This window comes from Anomaloglossus baeobatrachus, chromosome 8 (genome assembly GCF_048569485.1).
Source record: "Anomaloglossus baeobatrachus isolate aAnoBae1 chromosome 8, aAnoBae1.hap1, whole genome shotgun sequence".
Lineage (NCBI taxonomy): Eukaryota > Metazoa > Chordata > Amphibia > Anura > Aromobatidae > Anomaloglossus > Anomaloglossus baeobatrachus.
In genome coordinates, this window is record NC_134360.1 from 246,699,878 (window position 1) to 246,722,502 (window position 22,625).

At 52.6% G+C, this 22,625-nt stretch overlaps 1 protein-coding gene across 4 annotated transcripts in view; it reads left to right on the forward strand.

Moving 5' to 3' along the window:
• DNAI3 (dynein axonemal intermediate chain 3) overlaps positions 1 to 22,625 on the forward strand; it is a 132,619-nt gene that overhangs the window by 67,863 nt on the left and 42,131 nt on the right. For all 4 annotated transcript variants that reach the window (XR_012724973.1, XR_012724972.1, XM_075320515.1 and 1 more), the window contains exons 15-16: positions 1,598 to 1,671; positions 22,160 to 22,307. Coding sequence is in view for 2 of the 4 variants with exons in the window: in XM_075320515.1 (XP_075176630.1) it covers positions 1,598 to 1,671; positions 22,160 to 22,307 (222 nt within the window). In the remaining 2 variants the exon portion in view is untranslated. The remainder of the gene's footprint in view (positions 1 to 1,597; positions 1,672 to 22,159; positions 22,308 to 22,625) is intronic.

The window sequence follows — 22,625 nt, forward strand, 5'->3', positions numbered from 1 at the left end:
TCTGGATCTTGTCACTGGTAGGAGATCTTCTATCTGTCGTGACGCCACTCTCAGTATTGCGGTCAGTGGGGACCGCCACTGCAGGTTGAGGGACGCCTGGGGCTGATGGTGAGTGCAGTTAGTTGGAATAGCCTCCTGAGAGTGAGGCAAGCCCCAGGGCCCTGTGTAGGTGCGTAGTACCACAAGGCGCAGAATAACTCCACACACGCAGGATGTCTTTCAGGGGTTTTACTCACTTCAGGTGGCAGGGTGAGTAACCCAGGCGTAGCTGGGATGAACCAGGCGGGAACCAGGTATCCTTCAGGCTGACTTCTGATGGTGACTACCAACTCGCCTTCCTTAGCCCTTGGTGGTTTGGGGTAACCCCGACTTTTAGTCCCTATGGGGGTCACCCAGGGAAGTTGCTGAAGCCTCTCTCCCCTTCGTTTGCCGTTTGCTTGTTGCCTGGGCCAGATCACTCCAGCTGCTTGCCTCCTGTGAACTGTGGGCCCTAACTGTGGCTACGTGGCTGCGGCTTTTGGGTGTTGTGGTGTGGGCTTTGAGGGCCCCACACCGGCAGGTTTAGCCGGGAAAGGTGGATCTATCCCCGCTCCGGGATCTGCCGCCCGTTTGGGCCTGGTTCTCCCTAGCAGTCTCCTTACTTCCCACTCTGTGCTCTCTCTCTAGCTGGAGATGGGTTTCGGGTAGCCCTCCTAGGTGACCGTTCTCCCCCGTCGGTAGCCACTGCGCGGACGCTGTCAGACTGCAACAGCCCAGGGGAAGGGGTCAGCTCTCCTCGGAGCTCCCTGGACTCTGCACTGAACCGGCTCACTGCTCCTCCTCTCCTGTTCTTGCCTACGCCACCTAGCAACCAGGCTCTCTTACCACACCCCTTGAGAGGAGATGGAGGCTTTTGGCCCCCTCCACTATTCTAGTGAAGGTGAAGGCTTTTCCCCCTCCTGGGATCCCCAGGGGTCCTCTCATAGGTACATGTGTGAGACCTGATCACTATGCGCCTGTGTAGTCACACCTCGGTCAGCCTTCTGGATTACCTGTATTGTACTGTCCCCAGCATGGGTGCAGTACTCAGTGGTGCCTGACCAGGTCAGGGGCGCCACATGTACACAGTGACTGCACCAGCAGAATAGTGAGTGCAGCTCTGGAGTATAATACAGGGTGTAACTCAGGATCAGTACAGGATCAGTAATGTAATGTATGTACACAGTGACTGCACCAGCAGAATAGTGAGTGCAGCTCTGGAGTATAATACAGGATGTAACTCAGGATCAGTAATGTAATGTATATACACAGTGACTGCACCAGCAGAATAGTGAGTGCAGCTCTGGAGTATAATACAGGAGGTAACTCCAGATCAGTACAGGATCAGTAATGTAATGTATGTACACAGTGACTGCACCAGCACAATAGCGAGTGCAGCTCTGGAGTATAATACAGGAGGTAACTCAGGATCAGTATCAGTAATATATTTATAAATTGTTTCCTTCCATCCCGGGCTTTAGGCCTTTACAGTAAATAATGGCTTTTGTAACCCTAAGTTCATACAAACAATATTTTTTTTATTAGATTCATATATGTTTGTGTGATTTGTGCTTTTCAGATAACGCGGACGGGCTATCCATACGAGAATAAGAGCGGTTACTGCGTGCAGCTCGCCACATGTTCTCCGGACTGGTATGTGCAGCTTCCATTAGACGAGGCGCTGGTAGTAAAAGTCATTGATTGTTCTTTTGTCTTACATTGTGACGATTATTATCCTCTATATCTGGTGACTGTCACCAGGGATCATCCTCCATCTCTATAGATGCCGCACAGCAATCAGGAGAGCGGGGGCAGAGCTGCACTATTTCATCCTCCAGCTCTATAGATGCTGCACAGCAATCAGGAGAGCGGGGGCAGAGCTGCACTATTTCATCCTCCAGCTCTATAGATGCCGCACAGCAATCAGGAGAGCGGGGGCAGAGCTGCACTATTTCATCATCCATCTCTATAGATGCTGCACAGCAATCAGGAGAGCGGGGGCAGAGCTGCACTATTTCATCATCCAGCTCTATAGATGCTGCACAGCAATCAGGAGAGCGGGGGCAGAGCTGCACTATTTCATCCTCCAGCTCACTAGATGCCGCACAGCAATCAGGAGAGCGGGGGCAGAGCTGCACTATTTCATCCTCCATCTCTATAGATGCTGCACAGCAATCAGGAGAGCGGGGGCAGAGCTGCACTATTTCATCATCCAGCTCTATAGATGCCGCACAGCAATCAGGAGAGCGGGGGCAGAGCTGCACTATTTCATCATCCATCTCTATAGATGCTGCACAGCAATCAGGAGAGCGGGGGCAGAGCTGCACTATTTCATCATCCAGCTCTATAGATGCCGCACAGCAATCAGGAGAGCGGGGGCAGAGCTGCACTATTTCATCCTCCAGCTCTATAGATGCCGCACAGCAATCAGGAGAGCGGGGGCAGAGCTGCACTATTTCATCATCCAGCTCTATAGATGCCGCACAGCAATCAGGAGAGCGGGGGCAGAGCTGCACTATTTCATCCTCCAGCTCTATAGATGCCGCACAGCAATCAGGAGAGCGGGGGCAGAGCTGCACTATTTCATCATCCAGCTCTATAGATGCCGCACAGCAATCAGGAGAGCGGGGGCAGAGCTGCACTATTTCATCCTCCAGCTCTCTAGATGCCGCACAGCAATCAAGAGAGCGGGGGCAGAGCTGCACTATTTCATTATCCAGCTCTATAGATGCCGCACAGCAATCAGGAGAGCGGGGGCAGAGCTGCACTATTTCATCCTCCAGCTCTATAGATGCCGCACAGCAATCAGGAGAGCGGGGGCAGAGCTGCACTATTTCATCATCCAGCTCTCTAGATGCCGCACAGCAATCAGGAGAGCGGGGGCAGAGCTGCACTATTTCATCATCCAGCTCTCTAGATGCCGCACAGCAATCAGGAGAGCGGGGGCAGAGCTGCACTATTTCATCCTCCAGCTCTATAGATGCCGCACAGCAATCAGGAGCGCGGGGGCAGAGCCGCACTATTTCATCATCCAGCTCTATAGATGCCGCACAGCAATCAGGAGAGCGGCGGCAGAGCTGCACTATTTCATCTTCCAGCTCTATAGATGCCGCACAGCAATCAGGAGAGCGGAGGCAGAGCTGCACTATTTCATCATCCAGCTCTATAGATGCCGCACAGCAATCAGGAGAGCGGGGGCAGAGCTGCACTATTTCATCATCGAGCTCTCTAGATGCCGCACAGCAATCAGGAGAGCGGGGGCAGAGCTGCACTATTTCATCATCCAGCTCTATAGATGCCGCACAGCAATCAGGAGAGCGGGGGCAGAGCTGCACTATTTCATCTTCCAGCTCTTTAGATGCCGCACAGCAATCAGGAGAGCGGGGGCAGAGCTGCACTATTTCATCATCCAGCTCTATAGATGCCGCACAGCAATCAGGAGAGCGGGGGCAGAGACACTATTTCATCCTCCAGCTCTATAGATGCCGCACAGCAATCAGGAGAGCGGGGGCAGAGCTGCACTATTTCATCATCCAGCTCTATAGATGCCGCACAGCAATCAGGAGAGCGGGGGCAGAGCTGCACTATTTCATCATCCAGCTCTATAGATGCCGCACAGCAATCAGGAGAGCGGGGGCAGAGCTGCACTATTTCATCATCCAGCTCTCTAGATGCCGCACAGCAATCAGGAGAGCGGGGGCAGAGCTGCACTATTTCATCCTCCAGCTCTATAGATGCCGCACAGCAATCAGGAGAGCGGGGGTAGAGCTGCACTATTTCATCCTCCAGCTCTATAGATGCCGCACAGCAATCAGGAGAGCGGGGGCAGAGCTGCACTATTTCATCATCCAGCTCTATAGATGCTGCACAGCAATCAGGAGAGCGGGGGCAGAGCTGCACTATTTCATCATCCATCTCTATAGATGCTGCACAGCAATCAGGAGAGCGGGGGCAGAGCTGCACTATTTCATCATCCAGCTCTATAGATGCTGCACAGCAATCAGGAGAGCGGGGGCAGAGCTGCACTATTTCATCATCCAGCTCTATAGATGCCGCACAGCAATCAGGAGAGCGTGGGCAGAGCTGCACTATTTCATCATCCAGCTCTATAGATGCTGCACAGCAATCAGGAGAGCGGGGGCAGAGCTGCACTATTTCATCATCCAGCTCTATAGATGCCGCACAGCAATCAGGAGAGCGGGGGCAGAGCTGCACTATTTCATCATCCAGCTCTATAGATGCCGCACAGCAATCAGGAGAGCGGGGGCAGAGCTGCACTATTTCATCATCCAGCTCTATAGATGCCGCACAGCAATCAGGAGAGCGGGGGCAGAGCTGCACTATTTCATCATCCAGCTCTATAGATGCCGCACAGCAATCAGGAGAGCGGGGGCAGAGCTGCACTATTTCATCATCCAGCTCTATAGATGCCGCACAGCAATCAGGAGAGCGGGGGCAGAGCTGCACTATTTCATCATCCAGCTCTATAGATGCCGCACAGCAATCAGGAGAGCGGGGGCAGAGCTGCACTATTTCATCCTCCAGCTCTATAGATGCCGCACAGCAATCAGGAGAGCGGGGGCAGAGCTGCACTATTTCATCCTCCAGCTCTATAGATGCCGCACAGCAATCAGGAGAGCGGGGGCAGAGCTGCAGTATTTCATCATCCAGCTCTATAGATGCCGCACAGCAATCAGGAGAGCGGGGGCAGAGCTGCACTATTTCATCATCCAGCTCTATAGATGCCGCACAGCAATCAGGAGAGCGGGGGCAGAGCTGCAGTATTTCATCATCCAGCTCTATAGATGCCGCACAGCAATCAGGAGAGCGGGGGCAGAGCTGCACTATTTCATCATCCAGCTCTATAGATGCCGCACAGCAATCAGGAGAGCGGAGGCAGAGCTGCACTATTTCATCCTCCAGCTCTATAGATGCCGCACAGCAATCAGGAGAGCGGGGGCAGAGCTGCACTATTTCATCCTCCAGCTCTATAGATGCCGCACAGCAATCAGGAGAGCGGGGGCAGAGCTGCACTATTTCATCCTCCAGCTCTATAGATGCCGCACAGCAATCAGGAGAGCGGGGGCAGAGCTGCACTATTTCATCCTCCAGCTCTATAGATGCCGCACAGCAATCAGGAGAGCCGGGGCAGAGCTGCACTATTTCATCATCCAGCTCTATAGATGCCGCACAGCAATCAGGAGAGCGGGGGCAGAGCTGCACTATTTCATCCTCCAGCTCTATAGATGCCGCACAGCAATCAGGAGAGCGGGGGCAGAGCTGCACTATTTCATCCTCCAGCTTTATAGATGCCGCACAGCAATCAGGAGAGCGGGGGCAGAGCTGCACTATTTCATCCTCCAGCTCTATAGATGCCGCACAGCAATCAGGAGAGCGGGGGCAGAGCTGCACTATTTCATCATCCAGCTCTATAGATGCCGCACAGCAATCAGGAGAGCGGGGGCAGAGCTGCACTATTTCATCATCCAGCTCTATAGATGCCGCACAGCAATCAGGAGAGCGGGGGCAGAGCTGCACTATTTCATCCTCCAGCTCTATAGATGCCGCACAGCAATCAGGAGAGCGGGGGCAGAGCTGCACTATTTCATCATCCAGCTCTATAGATGCTGCACAGCAATCATGAGAGCGAGGGCAGAGCTGCACTATTTCATCCTCCAGCTCTATAGATGCCGCACAGCAATCAGGAGAGCGGGGGCAGAGCTGCACTATTTCATCCTCCAGCTCTATAGATGCTGCACAGCAATCAGGAGAGCGGGGGCAGAGCTGCACTATTTCATCCTCCAGCTCTATAGATGCTGCACAGCAATCAGGAGAGCGGGGGCAGAGCTGCACTATTTCATCCTCCAGCTCTATAGATGCCGCACAGCAATCAGGAGAGCGGGGGCAGAGCTGCACTATTTCATCATCCAGCTCTATAGATGCCGCACAGCAATCAGGAGAGCGGGGGCAGAGCTGCACTATTTCATCATCCAGCTCTATAGATGCCGCACAGCAATCAGGAGAGCGGGGGCAGAGCTGCACTATTTCATCCTCCAGCTCTATAGATGCCGCACAGCAATCAGGAGAGCGGGGGCAGAGCTGCACTATTTCATCCTCCAGCTCTATAGATGCCGCACAGCAATCAGGAGAGCGGGGGCAGAGCTGCACTATTTCATCATCCAGCTCTATAGATGCCGCACAGCAATCAGGAGAGCGGGGTCAGAGCTGCACTATTTCATCCTCCAGCTCTATAGATGCCGCACAGCAATCAGGAGAGCGGGGGCAGAGCTGCACTATTTCATCATCCAGCTCTATAGATGCTGCACAGCAATCAGGAGAGCGGGGGCAGAGCTGCACTATTTCATCCTCCAGCTCTATAGATGCTGCACAGCAATCAGGAGAGCGGAGGCAGAGCTGCACTATTTCATCATCCAGCTCTATAGATGCCGCACAGCAATCAGGAGAGCGGGGGCAGAGCTGCACTATTTCATCATCCAGCTCTATAGATGCCGCACAGCAATCAGGAGAGCGGGGGCAGAGCTGCACTATTTCATCCTCCAGCTCTATAGATGCCGCACAGCAATCAGGAGAGCGGGGGCAGAGCTGCACTATTTCATCCTCCAGCTCTATAGATGCCGCACAGCAATCAGGAGAGCGGGGGCAGAGCTGCACTATTTCATCATCCAGCTCTCTAGATGCCGCACAGCAATCAGGAGAGCGGGGGCAGAGCTGCACTATTTCATCATCCAGCTCTATAGATGCCGCACAGCAATCAGGAGAGCGGGGGCAGAGCTGCACTATTTCATCATCCAGCTCTATAGATGCTGCACAGCAATCAGGAGAGCGGGGGCAGACCTGCACTATTTCATCATCCAGCTCACTAGATGCCGCACAGCAATCAAGAGAGCGCGGGCAGAGCTGCACTATTTCATCATCCAGCTCTATAGATGCCGCACAGCAATCAGGAGAGCGGGGGCAGAGCTGCACTATTTCATCATCCAGCTCTCTAGATGCCGCACAGCAATCAGGAGAGCGGGGGCAGAGCTGCACTATTTCATCCTCCAGCTCTATAGATGCCGCACAGCAATCAGGAGAGCGGGGGTAGAGCTGCACTATTTCATCATCCAGCTCTATAGATGCTGCACAGCAATCAGGAGAGCGGGGGCAGAGCTGCACTATTTCACTATTTCATCATCCAGCTCTATAGATGCCGCACAGCAATCAGGAGAGCGGGGGCAGAGCTGCACTATTTCATCATCCAGCTCTATAGATGCCGCACAGCAATCAGGAGAGCGGGGGCAGAGCTGCACTATTTCATCCTCCAGCTCTATAGATGCCGCACAGCAATCAGGAGAGCGGGGGCAGAGCTGCACTATTTCATCATCCAGCTCTATAGATGCCGCACAGCAATCAGGAGAGCGGGGGTAGGGCTGCACTATTTCATCCTCCAGCTCTATAGATGCTGCACAGCAATCAGGAGAGCGGGGGCAGAGCTGCACTATTTCATCATCCAGCTCTATAGATGCTGCACAGCAATCAGGAGAGCGGGGGCAGAGCTGCACTATTTCATCCTCCAGCTCTATAGATGCTGCACAGCAATCAGGAGAGCGAAGGCAGAGCTGCACTATTTCATCATCCAGCTCTATAGATGCTGCACAGCAATCAGGAGAGCGGGGGCAGAGCTGCACTATTTCATCCTCCAGCTCTATAGATGCCGCACAGCAATCAGGAGAGCGGGGGTAGAGCTGCACTATTTCATCATCCAGCTCTATAGATGCCGCACAGCAATCAGGAGAGCGGGGGCAGAGCTGCACTATTTCATCATCCAGCTCTCTAGATGCCGCACAGCAATCAGGAGAGCGGGGGCAGAGCTGCACTATTTCATCATCCAGCTCTATAGATGCCGCACAGCAATCAGGAGAGCGGGAGCAGAGCTGCACTATTTCATCCTCCAGCTCTATAGATGCCGCACAGCAATCAGGAGAGGGGGGGCAGAGCTGCACTATTTCATCATCCATCTCTATAGATGCCGCACAGCAATCAGGAGAGCGGGGGCAGAGCTGCACTATTTCATCCTCCAGCTCTATAGATGCCGCACAGCAATCAGGAGAGCGGGGGCAGAGCTGCACTATTTCATCATCCATCTCTATAGATGCCGCACAGCAATCAGGAGAGCGGGGGCAGAGCTGCACTATTTCATCCTCCAGCTCTATAGATGCTGCACAGCAATCAGGAGAGCGGGGGCAGAGCTGCACTATTTCATCATCCAGCTCTATAGATGCCGCACAGCAATCAGGAGAGCAGGGGCAGAGCTGCACTATTTCATCCTCCAGCTCTATAGATGCCGCACAGCAATCAGGAGAGCGGGGGCAGAGCTGCACTATTTCATCCTCCAGCTCTATAGATGCCGCACAGCAATCAGGAGAGCGAGGGCAGAGATGCACTATTTCATCCTCCAGCTCTATAGATGCCGCACAGCAATCAGGAGAGCGGGGGCAGAGCTGCACTATTTCATCATCCAGCTCTATAGATGCCGCACAGCAATCAGGAGAGCGGGGACAGAGCTGCACTATTTCATCCTCCAGCTCTATAGATGCCGCACAGCAATCAGGAGAGCGGGGGCAGAGCTGCACTATTTCATCTTCCAGCTCTATAGATGCTGCACAGCAATCAGGAGAGCGGGGGCAGAGCTGCACTATTTCATCATCCAGCTCTATAGATGCCGCACAGCAATCAGGAGAGCGGGGGCAGAGCTGCACTATTTCATCCTCCAGCTCTATAGATGCTGCACAGCAATCAGGAGAGCGGGGGCAGAGCTGCACTATTTCATCCTCCAGCTCTATAGATGCCGCACAGCAATCAGGAGAGCGGGGGCAGAGCTGCACTATTTCATCATCCAGCTCTATAGATGCCGCACAGCAATCAGGAGAGCGGGGGCAGAGCTGCACTATTTCATCATCCAGCTCTATAGATGCTGCACAGCAATCAGGAGAGCGGGGGCAGAGCTGTACTATTTCATCCTCCAGCTCTATAGATGCCGCACAGCAATCAGGAGAGCAGGGGCAGAGCTGCACTATTTCATCCTCCAGCTCTATAGATGCCGCACAGCAATCAGGAGAGCGGGGGCAGAGCTGCACTATTTCATCCTCCAGCTCTATAGATGCCGCACAGCAATCAGGAGAGCGGGGGCAGAGCTGCACTATTTCATCATCCAGCTCTATAGATGCCGCACAGCAATCAGGAGAGCGGGGGCAGAGCTGCACTATTTCATCATCCAGCTCTATAGATGCCGCACAGCAATCAGGAGAGCGGGGGCAGAGCTGCACTATTTCATCATCCAGCTCTATAGATACCGCACTGCAATCAGGAGAGCGGGGGCAGAGCTGCACTATTTCATCATCCAGCTCTATAGATGCAGCACAGCAATCAGGAGAGCGGGGGCAGAGCTGCATTATTTCATCATCCATCTCTATAGATGCTGCACAGCAATCAGGAGAGCGGGGGCAGAGCTGCACTATTTCATCATCCATCTCTATAGATGCTGCACAGCAATCAGGAGAGCGGGGGCAGAGCTGCACTATTTCATCATCCAGCTCTATAGATACCGCACTGCAATCAGGAGAGCGGGGGCAGAGCTGCACTATTTCATCATCCAGCTCTCTAGATGCCGCACAGCAATCAGGAGAGCGGGGGCAGAGCTGCACTATTTCATCCTCCAGCTCTATAGATGCCGCACAGCAATCAGGAGAGCGGGGGCAGAGCTGCACTATTTCATCATCCAGCTCTATAGATGCCGCACAGCAATCAGGAGAGCTGAGGCAGAGCTGCACTATTTCATCATCCAGCTCTATAGATGCCGCACAGCAATCAGGAGAGCGGGGGCAGAACTGCACTATTTCATCATCCAGCTCACTAGATGCCGCACAGCAATCAGGAGAGCGGGGGCAGAGCTGCACTATTTCATCATCCAGCTCTATAGATGCCGCACAGCAATCAGGAGAGCGGGGGCAGAGCTGCACTATTTCATCATCCAGCTCACTAGATACCGCACAGCAATCAGGAGAGCGGGGGCAGAGCTGCACTATTTCATCATCCAGCTCTCTAGATGCCGCACAGCAATCAGGAGAGCGGGGGCAGAGCTGCACTATTTCATCATCCAGCTCTCTAGATGCCGCACAGCAATCAAGAGAGCAGGGGCAGAGCTGCACTATTTCATCATCCAGCTCTATAGATGCCGCACAGCAATCAGGAGAGCGGGGGCAGAGCTGCACTATTTCATTATCCAGCTCTATAGATGCCGCACAGCAATCAGGAGAGCGGGGGCAGAGCTGCACTATTTCATCCTCCAGCTCTATAGATGCCGCACAGCAATCAGGAGAGCGGGGGCAGAGCTGCACTATTTCATCCTCCAGCTCTATAGATGCCGCACAGCAATCAGGAGAGCGGGGGTAGAGCTGCACTATTTCATCCTCCAGCTCTATAGATGCCGCACAGCAATCAGGAGAGCGGGGGCAGAGCTGCACTATTTCATCATCCAGCTCTATAGATGCTGCACAGCAATCAGGAGAGCGGGGGCAGAGCTGCACTATTTCATCATCCAGCTCTATAGATGCTGCACAGCAATCAGGAGAGCGGGGGCAGAGCTGCACTATTTCATCATCCAGCTCTATAGATGCCGCACAGCAATCAGGAGAGCGTGGGCAGAGCTGCACTATTTCATCATCCAGCTCTATAGATGCTGCACAGCAATCAGGAGAGCGGGGGCAGAGCTGCACTATTTCATCATCCAGCTCTATAGATGCCGCACAGCAATCAGGAGAGCGGGGGCAGAGCTGCACTATTTCATCATCCAGCTCTATAGATGCCGCACAGCAATCAGGAGAGCGGGGGCAGAGCTGCACTATTTCATCATCCATCTCTATAGATGCCGCACAGCAATCAGGAGAGCGGGGGCAGAGCTGCACTATTTCATCTTCCAGCTCTATAGATGCCGCACAGCAATCAGGAGAGCGGGGGCAGAGCTGCACTATTTCATCATCCAGCTCTATAGATGCCGCACAGCAATCAGGAGAGCGGGGGCAGAGCTGCACTATTTCATCATCCAGCTCTATAGATGCCGCACAGCAATCAGGAGAGCGGGGGCAGAGCTGCACTATTTCATCATCCAGCTCACTAGATACCGCACAGCAATCAGGAGAGCGGGGGCAGAGCTGCACTATTTCATCATCCAGCTCTCTAGATGCCGCACAGCAATCAGGAGAGCGGGGGCAGAGCTGCACTATTTCATCATCCAGCTCTCTAGATGCCGCACAGCAATCAAGAGAGCAGGGGCAGAGCTGCACTATTTCATCATCCAGCTCTATAGATGCCGCACAGCAATCAGGAGAGCGGGGGCAGAGCTGCACTATTTCATTATCCAGCTCTATAGATGCCGCACAGCAATCAGGAGAGCGTGGGCAGAGCTGCACTATTTCATCATCCAGCTCTATAGATGCTGCACAGCAATCAGGAGAGCGGGGGCAGAGCTGCACTATTTCATCATCCAGCTCTATAGATGCCGCACAGCAATCAGGAGAGCGGGGGCAGAGCTGCACTATTTCATCATCCAGCTCTATAGATGCCGCACAGCAATCAGGAGAGCGGGGGCAGAGCTGCACTATTTCATCATCCAGCTCTATAGATGCCGCACAGCAATCAGGAGAGCGGGGGCAGAGCTGCACTATTTCATCCTCCAGCTCTATAGATGCCGCACAGCAATCAGGAGAGCGGGGGCAGAGCTGCAGTATTTCATCCTCCAGCTCTATAGATGCCGCACAGCAATCAGGAGAGCGGGGGCAGAGCTGCAGTATTTCATCATCCAGCTCTATAGATGCCGCACAGCAATCAGGAGAGCGGGGGCAGAGCTGCACTATTTCATCATCCAGCTCTATAGATGCCGCACAGGAATCAGGAGAGCGGGGGCAGAGCTGCACTATTTCATCCTCCAGCTTTATAGATGCTGCACAGCAATCAGGAGAGCGGGGGCAGAGCTGCACTATTTCATTATCCAGCTCTATAGATGCCGCACAGCAATCAGGAGAGCGAGGGCAGAGCTGCACTATTTCATCCTCCAGCTCTATAGATGCTGCACAGCAATCAGGAGAGCGGGGGCAGAGCTGCACTATTTCATCATCCAGCTCTATAGATGCTGCACAGCAATCAGGAGAGCGGGGGCAGAGCTGCACTATTTCATCCTCCAGCTCTATAGATGCTGCACAGCAATCAGGAGAGCGGGGGCAGAGCTGCACTATTTCATCATCCAGCTCTATAGATGCCGCACAGCAATCAGGAGAGCGGGGGCAGAGCTGCACTATTTCATCCTCCAGCTCTATAGATGCCGCACAGCAATCAGGAGAGCGGGGGCAGAGCTGCACTATTTCATCCTCCAGCTCTATAGATGCTGCACAGCAATCAGGAGAGCGGGGGCAGAGCTGCACTATTTCATCATCCAGCTCTATAGATGCCGCACAGCAATCAGGAGAGCGGGGGCAGAGCTGCACTATTTCATCATCCAGCTCTATAGATGCCGCACAGCAATCAGGAGAGCGGGGGCAGAGCTGCACTATTTCATCCTCCAGCTCTATAGATGCCGCACAGCAATCATGAGAGCGAGGGCAGAGCTGCACTATTTCATCCTCCAGCTCTATAGATGCCGCACAGCAATCAGGAGAGCGGGGGCAGAGCTGCACTATTTCATCATCCAGGTCTATAGATGCTGCACAGCAATCAAGAGAGCGGGGGCAGAGCTGCACTATTTCATCCTCCAGCTCTATAGATGCCGCACAGCAATCAGGAGAGCGGGGGCAGAGCTGCACTATTTCATCATCCAGCTCTATAGATGCCGCACAGCAATCAGGAGAGCGGGGGCAGAGCTGCACTATTTCATCATCCAGCTCTATAGATGCCGCACAGCAATCAGGAGAGCGGGGGCAGAGCTGCACTATTTCATCCTCCAGCTCTATAGATGCCGCACAGCAATCAGGAGAGCGGGGGCAGAGCTGCACTATTTCACCATCCAGCTCTATAGATGCTGCACAGCAATCAGGAGAGCGGGGGCAGAGCTGCACTATTTCATCCTCCAGCTCTATAGATGCTGCACAGCAATCAGGAGAGCGGGGGCAGAGCTGCACTATTTCATCCTCCAGCTCTATAGATGCCGCACAGCAATCAGGAGAGCGGGGGCAGAGCTGCACTATTTCATCCTCCAGCTCTATAGATGCCACACAGCAATCAAGAGAGCGGGGGTAGGGCTGCACTATTTCATCATCCAGCTCTCTAGATGCCGCACAGCAATCAGGAGAGCGGGGGTAGGGCTGCACTATTTCATCATCCAGCTCTATAGATGCTGCACAGCAATCAGGAGAGCGGGGGCAGAGCTGCACTATTTCATCATCCAGCTCTATAGATGCTGCACAGCAATCAGGAGAGCGGGGACAGAGCTGCAGTATTTCATCATCCAGCTCTATAGATGCTGCACAGCAATCAGGAGAGCGGGGGCAGAGCTGCACTATTTCATCATCCAGCTCTATAGATGCTGCACAGCAATCAGGAGAGCGGGGGCAGAGCTGCACTATTTCATCCTCCAGCTCTATAGATGCCGCACAGCAATCAGGAGAGCGGGGGCAGAGCTGCACTATTTCATCCTCCAGCTCTATAGATGCCGCACAGCAATCAGGAGAGCAGGGGCAGAGCTGCACTATTTCATCCTCCAGCTCTATAGAGCTCTATAGATGCTGCACAGCAATCAGGAGAGCGGGGGCAGAGCTGCACTATTTCATCCTCCAGCTCTATAGATGCCGCACAGCAATCAGGAGAGCGGGGGCAGAGCTGCACTATTTCATCATCCAGCTCTATAGATGCCGCACAGCAATCAGGAGAGCGGGGGCAGAGCTGCACTATTTCATCCTCCAGCTCTATAGATGCTGCACAGCAATCAGGAGAGCGGGGGCAGAGCTGCACTATTTCATCCTCCAGCTCTATAGATGCCGCACAGCAATCAGGAGAGCGGGGGCAGAGCTGCACTATTTCATCCTCCAGCTTTATAGATGCCGCACAGCAATCAGGAGAGCAGGGGCAGAGCTGCACTATTTCATCCTCCAGCTCTATAGAGCTCTATAGATGCTGCACAGCAATCAGGAGAGCAGGGGCAGAGCTGCACTATTTCATCATCCAGCTCTATAGATGCCGCACAGCAATCAGGAGAGCGGGGGCAGAGCTGCACTATTTCATCCTCCAGCTCTATAGATGCTGCACAGCAATCAGGAGAGCGGCGGCAGAGCTGCACTATTTCATCATCCAGCTCTCTAGATGCCGCACAGCAATCAGGAGAGCGGGGGCAGAGCTGCACTATTTCATCCTCCAGCTCTATAGATGCTGCACAGCAATCAGGAGAGCGGGGGCAGAGCTGCACTATTTCATCCTCCAGCTCTATAGATGCCGCACAGCAATCAGGAGAGCGGGGGCAGAGCTGCACTATTTCATCCTCCAGCTCTATAGATGCCGCACAGCAATCAGGAGAGCGGGGGCAGAGCTGCACTATTTCATCCTCCAGCTTTATAGATGCCGCACAGCAATCAGGAGAGCAGGGGCAGAGCTGCACTATTTCATCCTCCAGCTCTATAGATGCTGCACAGCAATCAGGAGAGCAGGGGCAGAGCTGCACTATTTCATCCTCCAGCTCTATAGATGCCGCACAGCAATCAGGAGAGCGGGGGCAGAGCTGCAGTATTTCATCATCCAGCTCTATAGATGCCGCACAGCAATCAGGAGAGCGGGGGCAGAGCTGCACTATTTCATCATCCAGCTCTATAGATGCCGCACAGCAATCAGGAGAGCGGGGGCAGAGCTGCACTATTTCATCATCCAGCTCTATAGATGCCGCACAGCAATCAGGAGAGCGGGGGCAGAGCTGCACTATTTCATCATCCAGCTCTATAGATGCCGCACAGCAATCAGGAGAGCGGGGGCAGAGCTGCACTATTTCATCATCCAGCTCTATAGATGCCGCACAGCAATCAGGAGAGCAGGGGCAGAGCTGCACTATTTCATCATCCAGCTCTATAGATGCCGCACAGCAATCAGGAGAGCAGGGGCAGAGCTGCACTATTTCATCATCCAGCTCTATAGATGCCGCACAGCAATCAGGAGAGCGGGGGCAGAGCTGCACTATTTCATCATCCAGCTCTATAGATGCCGCACAGCAATCAGGAGAGCGGGGGCAGAGCTGCACTATTTCATCATCCAGCTCTATAGATGCCGCACAGCAATCAGGAGAGCGGGGGCAGAGCTGCACTTTTTCATCCTCCAGCTCTATAGATGCTGCACAGCAATCAGGAGAGCGGGGGCAGAGCTGCACTATTTCATCATCCAGCTCTATAGATGCCGCACAGCAATCAGGAGAGCGGAGGCAGAGCTGCACTATTTCATCATCCAGATCTATAGATGCCGCACAGCAATCAGGAGAGCGGGGGCAGAGCTGCACTATTTCATCCTCCAGCTCTATAGATGCCGCACAGCAATCAGGAGAGCGGGGGCAGAGCTGCACTATTTCATCCTCCAGCTCTATAGATGCCGCACAGCAATCAGGAGAGCGGGGGCAGAGCTGCACTATTTCCACTATTTCATCATCCAGATCTATAGATGCCGCACAGCAATCAGGAGAGCGGGGGCAGAGCTGCACTATTTCATCATCCAGCTCTATAGATGCCGCACAGCAATCAGGAGAGCGGGGGCAGAGCTGCACTATTTCATCCTCCAGCTCTATAGATGCCGCACAGCAATCAGGAGAGCAGGGGCAGAGCTGCACTATTTCATCCTCCAGCTCTATAGATGCCGCACAGCAATCAGGAGAGCGGGGGCAGAGCTGCACTATTTCATCATCCAGCTCTATAGATGCTGCACAGCAATCAGGAGAGCGGGGGCAGAGCTGCACTATTTCATCATCCAGCTCTATAGATGCTGCACAGCAATCAGGAGAGCGGGGGCAGAGCTGCACTATTTCATCCTCCAGCTCTATAGATGCTGCACAGCAATCAGGAGAGCGGGGGCAGAGCTGCACTATTTCATCCTCCAGCTCTATAGATGCTGCACAGCAATCAGGAGAGCGGGGGCAGAGCTGCACTATTTCATCCTCCAGCTCTATAGATGCCGCACAGCAATCAGGAGAGCGGGGGCAGAGCTGCACTATTTCATCCTCCAGCTCTATAGATGCCGCACAGCAATCAGGAGAGCGGGGGCAGAGCTGCACTATTTCATCATCCAGCTCTATAGATGCTGCACAGCAATCAGGAGAGCGGGGGCAGAGCTGCACTATTTCATCATCCAGCTCTATAGATGCTGCACAGCAATCAGGAGAGCGGGGGCAGAGCTGCACTATTTCATCCTCCAGCTCTATAGATGCCGCACAGCAATCAGGAGAGCGGGGGCAGCGCTGCACTATTTCATCCTCCAGCTCTATAGATGCCGCACAGCAATCAGGAGAGCGGGGGCAGAGCTGCACTATTTCATCCTCCAGCTCTATAGATGCCGCACAGCAATCAGGAGAGCGGGGGCAGAGCTGCACTATTTCATCATCCAGCTCTATAGATGCTGCACAGCAATCAGGAGAGCGGGGGCAGAGCTGCACTATTTCATCATCCAGCTCTATAGATGCTGCACAGCAATCAGGAGAGCGGGGGCAGAGCTGCACTATTTCATCCTCCAGCTCTATAGATGCCGCACAGCAATCAGGAGAGCGGGGGCAGCGCTGCACTATTTCATCCTCCAGCTCTATAGATGCCGCACAGCAATCAGGAGAGCGGGGGCAGAGCTGCACTATTTCATCCTCCAGCTCTATAGATGCCGCACAGCAATCAGGAGAGCGGGGGCAGAGCTGCACTATTTCATCATCCAGCTCAGTCCCGTAACCTGGGATTTACGGCAGCCTTTGTGTAATCAAATTCAGAGGCTGAAATCCTGTCCTGATGATTTTATACACTGTATCCGGGAGCGGTACATCAACAAAATGGGTCCGAGCTGCGGAATCACCCGGCAGAACCAGAACCCTGTGTCCTCCGATGTGATTCTGAGACATGTGATGGGCCCTTGGCGTATTCTGCAGCAGAGTAGCCCCTTAATTCTGCAGATCAACAGAAACCATAGAGGAGAAACCCACCAGTCAGTCATATAGACCCTTCAGCACTGATGTTGGACATCATTGCTCAGATTTCAGGGTCCAGCTAGTAATACAGTGTGTCCACCCATATCCTGTCCATCGCCATTAACGTGAGAACGGCGGCAGCTATAGCCATAGAAGTGGTGTCTAGGTATAGTAAATTAGCCATGCGCTACGCAATGAAACCACCTATAGCTCCACCTGGTGGAAAACAACGGAGTTAGCATTTTTATCTCGAAAATGGAACGAGATAGAGAAAAAAAGTGAATTTCAAAGTTGTAGGGCATCAACAATTCAATACGAATCCACACCTTGCATACAGAATGCTGGTCACGCATATGGCGCTCATTAGTGGCCCCCGTCAGATGCAATGCACATCTGGCCTCTGCACAGCATACTGTATCTTGCTGCAATGCACATCTGGCCTCTGCACAGCATACTGTATCTTGCTGCAATGCACATCTGCACTCTGCACAGCATACTGTATCTTGCTGCACGTTGTGCAATATGGTAGGTGACACGTTTGCACAAGCATCTGTGATACGTGGTGGTAGGTCCTGCAATGTTGGTGGAGGGGTCGCATACACCTGCTGTTTGATGTGACCTCGCAGAAAGAAGTGCAATGGGGTCAGGTCAGGTGAGCGGAGGCCACTCCACACAGCCACCATACCCAATGACTTGTAGGAAGGTCTCCATGAGGTGTCGCTTCACGTCCGCAGCCTTGTGAGTTTTACACCTTCTAATCATAGCATTTCTGTATGCAAGGTGTCGATTCGTATTGAATTGATGATTCCCTACAACTTTGTAATTCACTTTTTTTCTCTATCTTGTTCCGTTTTCGAGATAAAAATGCTAATTCCATTGTTTTCCACCAGGTGGCGCTATAGGTGGTTTCATTGCGTAGCGCATGGCTACTTTACTATACCTAGACACCACTTCTATGCCTATAGCTGCCGCCGTTCTCAAGTGAATGGCGGTGGACAGGATATGGGTGGACACACTGTATATAGGTGAGGTGTATATGTCACGCTCCCCGGCTCCCCTGCTAGGCTCCCCGGCTCTCCTGCCATGCTCCCCGGTCCCTCTGCCTTGCTTACCCGCTCCCGTGCCAGGCTTCCCGGTCCCCCGCTCCATAGCCTTCCTGTCCCATCGCCTGCGGTCCCCAGGCAGCCCGGTTCCCGCTCCCGGCGCCCGTCGGCATCTCTGCCTCAGCCCGGCTCGCCTGCTTCCTCCTCACCGCTCCCTCCTCTGGCTTCTGGCACCCGGGCCTCGCGCATGCGCATTAGGGCGCGCGCGCGGTCATTGACCCTCTCTTAAAGGGCCAGCACCGAGAAACAGGAAATTACATAGACAGGTACAGGGTATATTAAGAATCACTTTCCTGGTGGGCGGGGCCTGTTCTACGTGTTTAGTAAGCTAGTGTTCAGGTCCCCTGTTGCTTTGTCTTGTACCTTGCCTGCATTAACCCTGTCCTGTCTCGTAGAGCCTGTCCTGCCACGCCAGCCGCTCCGAACCACGCTCATTCCCGTACCTTGACGGTGACTTCGGCGGATGTGCCACCACCTCTGCAGCTCCGCCAGTCTCCAGTCCCTGGCTCCGCTTGGTGACCCGTTCCATCGCTCAGCAAGTCTCGGATCCCGCCTGACCTTACCACCTGGCCTCGGACTCTGAGCCTCGTCACCCGGACCACCGTCCAGAACTCCATCCACCTTTCCTGCTCCCCTACGGACTGTCTGACTACCACCAGTGCTTCGGCTACCGTGCACCCGGACCCTCTGGCGGGGTGACCTGCCTGGCTGCCTCCTCAAGGGAAACCGGTGTACGGCCCAGAGGTTCCACCACCCGGACGTTACAGTATACAGGAGATGGGTGGACACACTGTATATAGGTGCGGTGTATACAGGATATGGGTGGACACACTGTATATAGGTGCGGTGTATACAGGATATGGGTGGACACACTGTATATAGGTGCGGTGTATACAGTATATGGGTGGACACACTGTATATAGGTGCGGTGTATACAGGATGTGGGTGGACACACTGTATATAGGTGCGGTGTATACAGGATATGGGTGGACACACTGTATATAGGTGCAGTGTATACAGGATATGGGTGGACACACTGTATATAGGTGCGGTGTATACAGGATATGGGTGGACACACTGTATAGAGGTGCGGTGTATACAGGATATGGGTGGACACACTGTATATTGGTGCGGTGTATACAGGATATGGGTGGACACACTGTATATAGGTGCGGTGTATACAGGATATGGGTGGACACACTGTATATAGGTGCGGTGTATACAGGATATGGGTGGACACACTGTATATAGGTGCGGTGTATACAGGATATGGGTGGATACACTGTATATTGGTGCGGTGTATACAGGATATGGGTGGACACACTGTATATAGGTGCGGTGTATACAGGATATGGGTGGACACACTGTATATAGGTGCGGTGTATACAGGATATGGGTGGACACACTGTATATAGGTGCGGTGTATACAGGATATGGGTGGACACACTATATAGGTGCGGTGTATACAGGATATGGGTGGACGCACTGTATATAGGTGCGGTGTATACAGGATATGGGTGGACACACTGTATATAGGTGCGGTGTATACAGGATATGGGTGGACACACTGTATATAGGTGCAGTGTATACAGGATATGGGTGGACACACTGTATATAGGTGCGGTGTATACAGGATATGGGTGGACACACTGTATAGAGGTGCGGTGTATACAGGATATGGGTGGACACACTGTATATTGGTGCGGTGTATACAGGATATGGGTGGACACACTGTATATAGGTGCGGTGTATACAGGATATGGGTGGACACACTGTATATAGGTGCGGTGTATACAGGATATGGGTGGACACACTGTATATAGGTGCGGTGTATACAGGATATGGGTGGATACACTGTATATTGGTGCGGTGTATACAGGATATGGGTGGACACACTGTATATAGGTGCGGTGTATACAGGATATGGGTGGACACACTGTATATAGGTGCGGTGTATACAGGATATGGGTGGACACACTGTATATAGGTGCGGTGTATACAGGATATGGGTGGACACACTATATAGGTGCGGTGTATACAGGATATGGGTGGACGCACTGTATATAGGTGCGGTGTATACAGGATATAGGTGGACACACTGTATATAGGTGCGGTGTATACAGGATATGGGTGGACACACTGTATATAGGTGCGGTGTATACAGGATATGGGTGGACACACTGTATAGAGGTGCGGTGTATACAGGATATGGGTGGACACACTGTATATAGGTGCGGTGTATACAGGATATGGGTGGACACACTATATAGGTGCGGTGTATACAGGATATGGGTGGACACACTGTATATAGGTGCGGTGTATACAGGATATGGGTGGACACACTGTATATAGGTGCGGTGTATACAGGATATGGGTGGACACACTATATAGGTGCGGTGTATACAGGATATGGGTGGACACACTGTATATAGGTGCAGTGTATACAGGAGATGGGTGGACGCACTGTATATAGGTGCGGTGTATACAGGATATGGGTGGACACACTGTATATAGGTGCGGTGTATACAGGATATGGGTGGACACACTGTATACATCCCCATGTATACACCATGCAGCCTGTACATTACGCTATATTGCGCACATAGCAGTGTCGCTCCTGAAGGATCAGTAAGGGGATGTTCACACAGTGCTTTTTAGCAGCATTTTCTTCTGCATGAATCATGCAGCGAGTTGGCAGGAAAGTCACTTGCGTAATGCTACAATTGAAGAAGTCTGGAGGAGAGGGATTTACACAAGATCCCAGAACAGAATTTGCAGCTGCGGATTTTAAGGATCAGAAAGGCTGAAAGCAAAATTAATTTCTTTGTCTATGAACGACATTTAAGACCTGTCACTAGCGAAGATAATCCTATCCATGAACGTCATCGGCTACAAGACTCTTCTTTTTAAGTATTTCATCTTTTATGAAAAGTCGACCTGAAGGCAAAAGTGACTTAAGCTGAATACAGACCATGAAGGAAGACGTGGCCGCAGGCCTCCTTTCCTGCACTCGACATCCTCATGTCACAGGTGGCAGACAGTCATGTGGTTTCTGGCAATAGAAGGTCACCTTGTTTGGCTGTGCAAAATGCTCCATGTCAGTATTCATTGGTATAGGTAGCTTTCCTGCTGGGTTTTCATCTCTTCCCCTTTATGACCCAGCAGAGCTCTCCTTCCACCCAGCTGCTGATTATCAATATTCTCCTTGCGCTTAAATACTCCCTTCTTTCCCGGGCTTGTGCTGATGATATTATTTAGTTCATTCAAGCTCTGGTTGCAAGCAGGCGGCTTGCTCTCATCTGTAGTATTGTTGCTGAAGCTTTGCTGATCTTCTACCTGAGTCATCTGTGGATAAGTAGTTCATGCTTTTCCTCCTGTGTGTTCTCCTTGTGTCCTCCTAGTGTTTGATAAAGAGCTCATCCCACCCGTCCCCTATTTAGAGCCCAGCACTAGGGATACCTAGGGTCAGGTATCCGGCTTGATGCATAGTTGCAGAACCTATCTAGGGTGGTGAGGGATCCCAGGGACCAACGGTAAGTTTGGTCAGGGGTCACCATCTCCAAGACACAGGGTCCCCTTCCCTTTCGCCGTTCGCTGGGTACTTCGATGTACCTAGCATCAGGAGACCCAGGGGCCGCAGCCAGTTAATGCATGGACCATAGTACATGGATGTCTGAGTTCAGCCTTATATTGGAGGAAGCAGGATACTAAATCCATTCCGTTTCCAGACCCCTTGGTCTGGCCGCCATTCGTCTCCTGTATGTCTAGTTAGTTTTCTGGAGATCACTATTGATCTCATGTCTGTTCTCCTATGAATAGTTGTCAGGATTTCCATTGACGCGGTCTCCTCTTTACCCTACAGCTCCGTGATGTTCTGGGACATCCGGTCACACAAGTCTCATCTACAGACCCCGACAAGCAGGAAACAAGAGGAGAGCCAGCGCGCGGCTCCTCTCGGGGGGCCGGACACCTTCAAGCACCTCGATCTTGTCTGGAGGCCACTTCTCAAGGTACAAGATCATACTTGACTAACAGCTTGATGGTCACATAAAAGACCTCCAAAAAATCTGCTCCTTCCTCCCAGACCGGCATCGCTCCTCTGCTCTGAGCCCCGTGTTCCCCACCGGTCTCTTCATACCAACAGTTTCTGGTGACCTCACAGTAGAGGACGATGCCGGGCCCGGAGGGGAGGACAGATTTATTTTTTTTACTTATTTAGCACTTTGGGGCCATTAATAAGGGGTCGTCCAACCTTTTTAATGTGGAGGATCGAGTCTCCGAAATTCAGTCTTGCCATTTACCAACAGATGATATAAGGATTACTTGGC